This window comes from Orycteropus afer, unplaced genomic scaffold (genome assembly GCF_000298275.1).
Source record: "Orycteropus afer afer isolate SDZICR_OR568_19922 unplaced genomic scaffold, OryAfe1.0 scaffold00008, whole genome shotgun sequence".
In the NCBI taxonomy this organism is placed as follows: domain Eukaryota; kingdom Metazoa; phylum Chordata; class Mammalia; order Tubulidentata; family Orycteropodidae; genus Orycteropus; species Orycteropus afer.
The window spans coordinates 12,745,160-12,757,637 of record NW_006921595.1 but is presented as its reverse complement, the minus strand read 5'-3'; the positions used below and the strand labels follow the sequence as shown (position 1 = coordinate 12,757,637).

The 12,478-nt window shown below is 38.3% G+C and overlaps 1 protein-coding gene across 1 annotated transcript in view; it reads right to left on the bottom strand.

Annotated features, from left to right (window-relative positions):
• IGF2BP3 (insulin like growth factor 2 mRNA binding protein 3) overlaps positions 1 to 12,478 on the bottom strand; it is a 225,841-nt gene that overhangs the window by 113,441 nt on the left and 99,922 nt on the right. The window contains exon 3 of the mRNA XM_007945906.2: positions 1,964 to 2,012. Within this exon, the coding sequence (XP_007944097.1) occupies positions 1,964 to 2,012 (49 nt within the window). The remainder of the gene's footprint in view (positions 1 to 1,963; positions 2,013 to 12,478) is intronic.

Below are 12,478 nucleotides of genomic sequence, written 5' to 3'. Positions count from 1 at the left end.
ACCTTGAACTATAAATGTGAAATTCACTACGATAAGTCTTTGTCAAGAGCCTGCCAGTATATTCAGGAAAAAACTGTAAAAAGATATACTAAGTGATGCTTCTCAAAAAGGGTGTTCACTCAAGTCTTCAAGGAAAGGGAATACCATAAAAGTTCATCCTACTTCTAACAAGCCCTCTAAATAAATTTTTGTTGATAAATGGAGATAAGGACACTAACTTAACCTTGACCTCAAAGAACTATGGGGAGGGTCCAATGAAATAAAGTTAAAGATGTGTCAAATAAAGATTTAATCTCATGAATTAGACCATATTTTACTCAGAATGAGGATAAACGCAATAAAGTAAAAGGTAAGAAGCCAATTGCAATCTAAATCTGAAAAGGTACTGTAAATGAATTACAAAGAAACTGTCACTAGACTACAGCAAATATGCTAGGACTCTAGTACTTCACTTAACTTAAAATTGGCTGCTATTATTGGGTTATTTCATCGATAATGTCTTTATGACAGATGGAGTTTCCAAACAACAAATTCTATACTTAACATGGCTCAGCTTAAAATAAAGGTATCAAACCATTTATCAAACTGATCTGGAGGACTCATCCCCAAAACTACTGAATTCCTTAAATGTTAATATAAAATAGGAAAATGTATGTAGTTCGATCTTGTCAGTGTTTTCATATATGAAAGTGTATTTTTTTATGCCTACGTAACTTTAAAAACACTCAGCGCACACCAAAGATTAAGCTACATCATACTGTTCTGAAAATGAATGCTGTGTGAAATAATGAGCAAATATGATTCATTACTAACCAAGGTCACACAAGTGATCTTGGAAAATTGTGCTTCAGATCCACTCTCCTCAACACACCTCCAAAGAAACCTTTTAACCATACTTTGCATTTTGATAAGGTTTAGTGACTTGTCAAGTATCATTTTAGAAGACTTACCATCAACATAGTTACTCTTGATTTTATATTATAAATACATAAAATTATACAACTCTCCTTATATAAAATATCTCAAACAGGCAAATGTACAGAAACCAAAGTTTATTAGTGGTTATCAGGGGTGGGAGGGAAGGGACAAAAGAGTCACCACTTAGGGGACACTTAGTTTCTATTAACAGTGATGGAAAAACTTGGAAATAGATAGTGGTGGTGGGTAATAACATCATGAATGGAATTTACTGAAGTGTACACAAAAATGTTGACATGGCAAATGTTTTGATATGTATGTATATTTACCACAATAAAAAGTTTGGGGGTGGGGGGAATTGCAGGATTTCCCTGGACCACCTTCTCCAAGGTAAGCTTTAAAAACTTTCAGTTTCCATTATCTGGAACAGACATTTTCTAATTTCTTCAACTACGATTCTCAAATTATCACCATGACATCATCACTATGCTTTGGACACTGCTGAAACTGACCAGTCAATTGTACAAAATAGTCTGTGTTTATACAATCACTACGATGCCATCATTTGAACAAAAGGAAGCAGAACAACACTGTGAAATAAAGCTTTAAGTAACAGGCATTTAAATGAGCACTTCCATACTCAAATTCAAATTGCAAATTATCAGGAAGATCTCAAATCAACAAAATCCCATCAGGGTCGGACTAAATGAGGAAGATTATTCAGTTACTCGAGAATCTATTTCAACTTTTACTTTTAAATAGCCCTCCAAAGAGCAGATTTTAAAAGCTATATCCTACTTCCATAGTGATACTGCCTCGGAAACCCAAGGAGGGGTCGCTATGAGTCAGGGCCGACTCGATGGCAAATAACAACAACAACAACAACAACATGGTGACCTCACTGAGGAACACCGAGACACAGACTATGAGGAGGTTTATGTTCTGGCATACCCAAGAGTTTGGAGAAGGAAAAATGTCTTTGGAAAAACCAACAGCAGCAGGCTTAGATACTGAGATCTTGATTTTTAAATATACAAATTCTTACCTCCCATTGTAAGTGAGGCGGGATATTTCGTATCTGAAGTTTCCGAATCCTGCAGAAGAATTAAAATATTTCAAACTTTAATGTTTAAAATCAAAAGACATTAATAGCCAACAAGGAAGTTTAGAAACTAATACAATACATTTTGGATTAAATACAAACACAAAGATGTATTTTTAAAATACTGCTGAAGAAGGAAAAACGAGGAGACAAAGCTACTCAGCAAATGCCTATTGAAACCATTTGGAGATCCAGCATTACCGGATTTCTATGGCTTATTTTGGTAGAGGGTCAGCGAAGAAGAGGAAGACCCTCAACAAGATGGACTGACACAGTGGTTTCAATGGTTGGCTCAAGCACAGCAAGAACTGGGAGGATGGCGCAAGACCAGGCAGTGTTTCATTCTGTTGTGCAAAGGGTTGCTGTGAGTTGAAGCCACTGGAGCCAACTCAACAGCACCGAACAACATCATGGCTCCCCCACTCCCTTAATTTTTATTGTGATTTGGGTGAAAATTTACAGAGCAAATTCACTTTCCATACAGCAGCTCACATACACTTTGTCTCATGACAACGACTACAATTTCCCACAATACAACAGTTCCCCTCTCACTTCCTCCCCATAGTCACCTCTTTCTTTCCTGTATCCTTCCCTCCTATGCACTCCTGCCCCCCTGAGCTGTCTCCCTATGAATACACAGACCTTCTATTCTCCCACGACTGATCTCTCCAAGGAGTGTCTCCACCTAATGTAAACGTTCAGCCCATATGTCTGTCTGCTGTTTGGCTAGAAGCCATAGAAGTAGGTTCAATTCCAGACCTGAAGGGCAGCTAGAGGCCACAGTCTCAAGTGGTTCCATCAGGCTCTATCAGACCAGCAAACCTAGTCTTTTCTTCTTTTTTTAATGATTTTGAGTTTTGTTCCACACCACTCACCCATTCCATCCAACATCTCCTACAGAGATCCCCCTTCAAGTAGTTGACAGTGGTAGCTGGGCACCATCTAGTTCTTCTGGTCTCAGAGTCATATAGGCTGAGGATTGCATGATGTACCAGTCCCTTGGACTAACTGTTTCTATTCATCTTTGGTTTTCTTCATTCTTCTTTGCTCTGGATGAGGAGAGACCCATCGATGCATCCAGATGGCTGCTTGCAAGCTTTTAAGATCCCAGTTGCTACTTGCCAAAGTAGGAGGTGGAACAATGCTTTTGTGTAATATGTTATGCCAATTGAGCTTGATGTCCCCTGAGACTATGGTCGCGAGCCCACAAGTCCAACTACTCTCGTTCCCTCTTGGTAGCTGGCTGTGGGTAAGAAGTGACTGTAACATTGTCCCTTATCAGCTGTACTATATAATGGGAATTCTTACAGAACATACAAATACACTTAAAGAAATACTGTCTGCCAAACCTATGCATGGTTTGGGCACACTCCCCCCTGCATAGACACACCTAATAGTTCAGCCTGCCATCTCCATCTATCCACCCATAGATCAATGCTTGCCTTCACTGACAATGCAGTATTGTATGTGCAAAAGGGTTTATCTTTGTTGATACACTTCCCATGCACTTCTCTGTGTCTTCCTCTTCCTAAATGCCACTGCGTTGATCACTCATGTTTGGTACACTGCCCTTCTCTTCAACATGGCCACTACAATTGACAGCTATAATGTTTGAAAAACATTCTATCTGATGCTTATATTTTAAATTTAATTTTTTTAATAAAGCATAATTTAATAAAACATCCCAAGTCACAAAGCCTTCGTTCATGTGCTCATAATCTGGAATTGCAGTCAGTCTCATGGATAGAATTCAGAGAGTCCATGAATTTGGAGGGGGGGTGGAGGTAGTCTAATCTTTATTTTTATTCTCCCCTACCTGAAATTTAGCATTTCCTTCCATTAATATGGACAATAAACCACAGTAGACTTAACATGACTGAGAATTTTGTTACCAATATAAATCTTATTTTCATATCACATGAAATTGTTACAGATCTTGAAATATCATATACACTCAGTACTCTGAAATTTAGTCACATTGCTAGAAATTACTTATTGTGTTAAGCACATTAGTGTATCACAAGTCTTAACATTTTGCCAAGTGTATTTCAAAATAACTGGCTTCCTTTCTAACCCTATGGGTTGTTTTCCTGCATTTTAAAACATCTTGGAAAGATTTCAGAATACTGAAGGAATCCATGGTAAAGAAAAGGTTAAGAACTCCTTCCTTAGATCAAATACACACACACATTTGTGTGCATGTGCGTGTGTGTGTGTCTATTCCCTCGACCCCTTCCTTTCCCCAACAGTCAGAGGCATGAGAGGAAAAGAGCGAGAGAGACAGAGAGAGAACACAGTACATTAATTCTGCCAGACTGTTTTAGAGATGCTACATATGCCTAAAACACTCCCTTCAAGAGGGAAAGGAATTTATAGCCAGCTAGCTATTTAAAAAAAAAAAAGACTAATGATTGAACTTGACATCTAGGGTGGAATCATTAAATTATTTCAATTTTTAGGATTAAGAATTGTAACAACAGTTAATTTCCTTTTCCAGGTCAGTCCACTTAAAAAATAAATACCACAGCAAAGCATCAGTTTGGATTCATAGCTTAATCTGTTGTTTCTTCCTTCCTCCCAAAAGAAGAGAACAAGTGTCACAGATACCACCTCCTATCCCTAAGAAACTCTAAAGAACAGGCAGATTAACCAAGCTCAAGTACACTCTGTAATCACAATATGGGGGAGGAAGGGAGAAGCACTCTTACCTTATGAGAGAGTAAAATAAAGCATAACTATCAGGGGACAAAAACCAAAGAGAAAGTGAACAAAAATGTCAATTTCAGAAAACATTTTTCCAACTGCCCTCTAGTCTCAGATTGTACAGGTGAAATGCTAGTCTGTTTTACTTCTATGTAACTCATGTGCTGACTGCTAATTGTTAAAGCTAGGGGGGTAGGTATAGTCTCTTCTCTGGGCTTTAAGTTTGATCCTTTCTATCAGAGGCTTAGAAATTACCTGAGAGATTTCAAAATTACCCTATATTACTTCACCTAGCAGAAAAGGGGCTCACATTATTTAAATATTTACCAAGGGTCACCAAGGAGGTAAGAATTATTTGTTACAGGTATGAAAGTACTAATTTGTTGGAATGATGTTCTAAATAATGTATCTGATGCTACAGAAAGAATTAGCAACACAGTGTTAAGAAACTAAGTATCCTGACAACACTCATTTTTCCTTGGGTATTGCAATGTAGTAAATTACCTGGTATGGCTTTAGTCTTTGTAAACTCAGTGGAATTTGCTGTCAGCAACTGAAGAGCTCCTGATTATTAAAGTTATCCACCTGGGGTATTTCTGTTTAGAGTGGCACAAAGCAATGTTCTGGGAAGTTCGCTGTCTCTCGGGTGCTTAGAATTCTGATGTTATGATTGGCTAGTTTGGCCACTCTGCCAGGCTCAAAAGGAGGTCTCCTAGAAGCGGAAGTCTCTCTGATTACTGCCTGAAAAGGATGTGCTGTTGAGAGACACTGCTCCTGAGAGACACACGCTGCTGGGAAAGAGATGCAAGAGAGACACATTGCTGAGAGAGACACCGAGAGACACGCACTGCTGGGAGAGAGACTGTTGGCTGAGAGACCGCGGGCTGAGAGAGATTGAGCGTTGTTCCTGAAACTGAATTGTAGCCTGCTGCTTCCTTAATAAACCCCATAATCTGTGAGTTCTGTGTGGCCACTACAGTGAATTATCAAAGCCAGCAGAAGGGGGGTGGGTGCTGCGGGAGGAACGGTTGATGTCAGGGTTGAGGAACGGGCTAGAGGAAGGCAGCATGTCTGGCCTCACAGGAACAGGCCTTGGGCTACTGATGGTAATTCTATCTTCCTCCTGTGGGGTTAGCGGAGGTCAGAAGATGTGGCCTCCCTGCCCCTTTGGCAGGTATTTATTAAAATGTTCTCCAAAAGTACACACCTAAATGTACGTACAGATTTCATGTAAATTAGCAAGTAAATGCTCCTATTACAAAAACACTCACTCACTTCACAGAAAGACTCCCAAGAAACTCTTTAAAATAGGTTACTATCTTTTGTACAAAGTTTTCCCAAGGACTTTCTCCGCATTCTGCAGAACATACATCTAGCACACTTACTTATTGGAAGTTTCTCCAGAATAATTATTTCCCTTAATTTGTTGTCCAGTTTCCACTACCTGATTCTCTCAAGTTTTATTTCAGACAAACAAAAGTATTTTCACAGTTTGTGTTTGGGCCTCTAAAATTTTTCACCCACTTAAACCACACTAACTCAAACCAAGAAAACCAAACCCATTGCTTGGAGTAGATTCCAACTCACAGTGACTCCATGTGTGCTCCCAAGGGTTTACCTGGATGGCACAGTTTCACACTGGGCCACTAACAGAAAGGTTGGTGTTTTGAGCCCACCCACCACAGGCATCTCTGAAGACAGGCCTGTTAATCTGTTTCCAAAAGGTCACAGTCTTCAAAACCCTATAGAACTGTTCTACTCTGCACATAAGGGGTTCACCATGAATCTGAATCAACTCAACAACTAACAACAACAATTTTTATAAAAGCAGGTGTCAGGTCTTTCTTCCATGGAGCTGCTGGATGGGTTGGGTAGGTTCAAACATCCAACCTTTAGGTTAGCACAAACCACTTGTACCATCCAGCGTCGTATTTATCTAGTAACCAAAAAACCAAACTCACTGCCATGGAGTCAACTCCGACTCACAGCAACCCCTCCCCTTCTTGGGTTTCTGAGGCAGTCTCACTATGAAAGTAGATTGCCCAATCTTCCTTCAGAGAAGTGGCTGGTGAATTTGAACTGCCAGCCTTCTGGTTAGCAGTCAAGTGTCTTAACACTATGCCACTAGAGGTCCTATTTATCCACTAAGTAACATTAAACTCTGTAGTTTCACCTCTGGCTCTTAACTCTATACGCTCCACTGTTAATCAATACAAAAGGTTCCACATTAAAGGGACTAACCAAGGGATGCACTGTCATCTCCCACCACAGAACCACAACTTCCAAAAAGGAAAGATGATGAAAAAATCTACCCCACTCAGCTGATCCACTGTACTTACCAAGCTGGCTATACACAATTAGAACACTATCACCGGATTATCTCCCACCTGAGCTTTTAGAATTGGGTTATTCGAGTCTAAATACTTGAGTCAAGATAACAGACCTTAACAACTTAGTAGACTGTTTCTACCATATGACTACCAACCAAATCATTAAAATTCAATTTAGCTATCAGCAAAGTAAGTTGGTAATTCACGTCCTAAAACACACATAAATAATAGTGAGTAGGATACCTACTCCATAAAACATAGACTAACTAGGCCATCTCATTCACAGCCTGAACAGTGCCTGGAACTGATAAGCACTCAATTGATGATTAAATTTTAATTTACCATAATACATATACGGTGAAAAAAAAACACAAGCTCCACCATCCAGAATCTACTAAAATTTGCAATTATTTTCTTACAGCTTTTAAAGGCAGTGACAATAACAACTGCAACACTTAGTTTTTTAGGGAAAAAGAAACCCAGGATATTGAATCATTTAAGCACTCACGAATTAAAAAGAAAATGTCAACACTATTTATAATTTAGTCATATAGAATTTAAGGGTTTTTTTTAATCCAGAGGGAAAAATGGATAGAGTTGTTTTAACCTCAAGCTAACAGATAAAGCCCTTTTTAAAATACCGAGTGTGCCTGAAATATTACTCACCATGAAAATTCAGTAACAGTTATTCTTTGTATAGTCTGTTCATATCAAGATCAACAAGATACACACATGTATGTGTTTGGTATGTCTTTTAAGTCTATGTAGTACAAACAAGAGTTTTCCCCCTCACTTTTTTCTTGTTACTTATCTGATGGTCCCAGGTCATAAATCCTGTACAAGTACTCATTCTGGGTTTTACCAATTGCATCCCCTTTGTGCATTTTAGTCATTGTTTACTATGTCAGATTTGATATATGATAATGTAGGACACTTTTATATCATAAAGCATAAAACATCTGTGAACCTTGTTGTTGTTGCTGTTGTTATGTGCCGTCGAGTTGGGTTTCCGAGGCAGTATCACTACAGAAGTAGATTGCCCCATCTTCCTTCCGAGAAGTGACTGGTGGTTATGAACCGCCAGCCTTCTGGTTAGCAGTCAAGTGCCTTAGGCACTATGCTACCAGAGCTCCCTCTGTGAACCTACCACACCAAATAATTGTTAGCTGCCATTGAGTGGGCCCCAACTCAGAGAGGCCTCAAACACAAAGAGATCAGACCATCGTGACTCAGAGAACAACTATGCCTCAACCAAGTATGTGGGTTCTCAGACATAGTAAGTACAATAAAAGTAGGATATATGCTTGATTCTTCCCCTTTTCCAGCAGATGGTTTTGAGCTCCATGCCACATCTCATCTGATTTTATCCATGGCTATAGTGGACAATTCCAGTCCTATCTCTCCCAACCCCAAAGCACACATACCTCGCACCATTCTGCTTTTTTTTTTTTTTTTTTTTGCCACAAGGCTTTCTTCGAATGCTCGGAAGTGTACAGAAGTAGCCCAGAAGCAATGAAGAGATGAAAACTCTAAAGGATAATCCTCAACTTACAAAGGAGAGGTGAGACCCAGCAGATAAATGCCCGAGCTTCCTTCCTTCAAATGGGTAATTCTGGGAGACACCCTGTACATATCTCAAAGGTCTCCAAATCTCTGTAGCAACCTCAGTAACATACACTTCCATTGGCTTTTTTCTAATTCTACATTTCACCCTCCCGACTTCTCATTCCTGCCTGACTCCAAAATAAAACAATCTCCACGCAAAACCTAGTCTCAACCTCTACTTTACAATGAGTCCAGAGACATCATCATTTCAAAGTTTCAGAACACGTTGGAACTATGACATCATCCAAAGATTAAAAGCTTTGTTTTTGTCAGTAATTACAAATTAAAAATACTTTATACGTATCAAGCAATCACAACCTTTTTGACACTCTAAGTGCCTCATCTTTGCCAATGAATGACAGCCTCTTCACATAGGCTCCAATGTCTTTTGATATGATTCCAGCAATCCTTGGGAGCTCTTTTGCTTTCTATTGTAACGTGATATTCCAGGTTCAACTTAAACATTTCCTGCTCCCATCTACAATCATCCATATCTACCTGGAACCCTGGTCCTTCAGTCAGAAATAGTACATAAAGACCACAATCTGGTCACTAGGGTGCTCACTGCTATTGGGTTGGTCATTACTCCTAGGCCAGAGCAAGAAAATACACATTTTGTTTGAAAGAGAAATACATCATAAGTACATCTTATTTTCAGTTCAAATTTTCAATTACTAAGTTTTTCCATCTTTTCTTCCAATGAAAAATATGATTCCTAACAACATGAGCAGAGAATCAAATAAAAATATAAACAAGAAAGTGCTTTATGTCTATAATATCAGTTGACCCTGACAAACAGGATTTTATTGACCAAGGGGAAAAAGGTAGGAGAGTTAAACTTACCCAAGCACAAACACCTAATATATGGCAGGGTCAGAATCCATCACCGGCCATTCTGGCTCCAGAGTCTTTATTCTTAACCACACTACACTGCAATATTATACTGATTTCACTTATAATGCAACCAATAACATACCCATATGTATTAAGTAACTTCAGATAACACACAGGTTGCATGTTAAATTCAAAAGGTAAAAAGATATGCTAACCCTAAGTAAAAATTTCACTTCAGCTCAAAGCTTTAAACCATACAGTCATAATTTACACATAAAAACTCAATAGTGACATTCAATGGCAGGTTACATTATTAATACCAAGAATTAAAGACAACTATGCTAAAAAAAAAACTACCTCAAGATATTATGAAGAAAACATACAAAGGCACCTAGGCATCTTGAGGCACTTGTAAAACTAGTCATTTCATGTTACAAACTAATGCATGACAGAGAAATATATCAGAGTTGTAACCTTCCATCCAAACTACCTACAAGTCCTGAATGCACCTCTTGCTCCAAAGGGCTTTGAGTCGACCCTTTCTACCAACTCAGAAAAATCATGTGGGAATCACTGCTGTCCCCAATTTACAGATAAAGATACTGAGGCTCAGACTGTGATCTAATACTACTAATACCAGCTGAAAATGGGAAGATAAAACCAAATCTATCTTGTAACATGTTATTGTTTGCCTTATTTTCTTACACAAAGAACTGGGATGCACAGTCTACATTTCGGCCAGTCATTTTCAGATAAAAAGCCTAGCCTTCTGGATTTGAAGCAGTATAATGCAGCCTCTCCAACTCACCACTTGGTGGCACTCAGTACAAGCCACAGATTTCTAGTCCAGCTGTGTCAAACCAACTCAATCTTTGCCCAAAGGAGAATTTGTTCAGCCTGCCTAAATTCAATACTGTTTTAATTACACTTAGCTTTTCTTGTTTTATACAGTTAAGAATTATACCTTTGAAAAGCCATCCTCAATTTCTAAGAATTTAAGTTAATGAACTAAAGTAGATAAGTAACTGGGGAAATGATCAGTCTTAACATTACTGATGATGTCAACTGGCATACTCTTACATCACTGCTGACCTGGCAGTCTCTTATCAATCCTCTGACAAGAGATACCACGCCTAACTCAAGGATTCTATTTCTTATATTATTTCCTTAGGAAAATTATTAAGTATTAAGATTTTTTTTTTAAAAAAAGTATTAAGATGCTCCTAAAGTTCTCAAATAAATAGGGAAAGAAAATTAGGAAGAACTTTGAGGTCCAAGTACAAGGGCCTAGCAAAATAATTCACTCTATGTAATAAAAGGTCATAGAGATACTATAAATGTGTCATAGAGATACTACAAACGTGAAAGAATATTTAATGAGGAAGCATGTTCATGATATTGTTCACTGAAAAACTACGTGACAAAAACAAAATATAAACTCATTAAAAACGTGCATGTGCTATTTTAGATATATAGATATATGCACACAAATAGAAACAAAGAATAGAGGTATATTCCCCAAATACTGACCATGATGAACTCTGGTTGGTGGAATGATGGGCCATTTTCATCTTTTTGCTTTTGTGTTTTATAAAATGAATATTGCTAATTGCTGAGGGAAAAACAACTTATCTCCAATCTGTAAGATAACAAATGACGATCCTGGTCTGCCAGTTTGTCATATTGCAGTGGCTGGCATTTTCGCGTGATGCTGGAAGTTATGCAATTGGTATTGCAAGTATCAGTAGGGTCACCCACAGTAGACAGTTTTCAGTGGAGAGCTTCCAGACAAAGACAGACTAGAATGCAAGATCTGGCAATCAACTTGTGAAAAAGTGACCAGTGAAAATCTTATGAATAGCAGCAAAACACTGTCTGATATAGTGACAGATGAGCATCTCAGGTCATAAAGCACTTGAAACACAACTAGGGAAGAACTGCCTCCTCCAAGTGGAGTCAACCTTAATGAAGCAGATCAAGTTTTAGGACCTTTATCTGCTGAGGAAGCATGACTCAAAATGAGAAAAAACAGCTGCAAACATCCAGTATTAACAACAGGAATGTGATGTGTATGAAATACGAGTCTAGGAGAACTAGAAGTCGTCAAAAATGAAACGAAATGCTTGAAGATCTATAATCCTAAGTGAGCGGAAATGGATTGTTGGTATTGGCTATTTTGAATCAGATAATCATATGGTGGTCTATCATGCTAGGAATGAAAAACTGAAAAGGAACAACAGCATCACATTCACTGTCCAAAGAACATTTCAAGATCTATTCTGAAGTACAATGTGTAATATCCAAATGCCTATAAGGAAGACCAGTTAATATGACTTATTTATTCATAAACCACTAAAGCCAAAGATGAAGGAATTAAAGGTTTCTAACCAACCTTTGCAGTCTGAAAGTGACCAAACATGTAATCAAGATCCACAAATAATTACTAGTGATTGGAACCCAAACACTGGAAACAAAGGAGGAGGATTGGTAGCTGGAAAATATGACCCCTCCTCTATACCAGCAAAAAGATTGCTGAAAAAGAAATAAGGAAATCAATACCACTCTCATAGCTACCCAAAAATAAAATACTTGAGAATAAATCTTACCAGGGACACAAAAGACCTGTACAAAGACTACTACAAAAAACTACTTCAAGAAACTGTAAGAGATCTACATAAATGGAAGAACATCCCATGCTCGTGGAGAGGAAAATTGAACATTGTGAAAATGTCAGTTCTACCCAAAGAAATCAATATATTCAATGCAATCCCAATCCAGATCCCATCAACATTCTTCAGGGATATGGAAATCCAATCACTAACTTTATATGGAAAGGAAAGAAACCTCGGATAAGCAAAGCACTACTGAAGAAGAAAAACAAAGTAGGAGGTCTCACATTGTTGTTGTTGTTATTTGCCATTGAGTCGGCCCCAACTGCTGAATCTGAAAACCTACCATACAGCCACAGTAGTCAAAACTGCCTGGT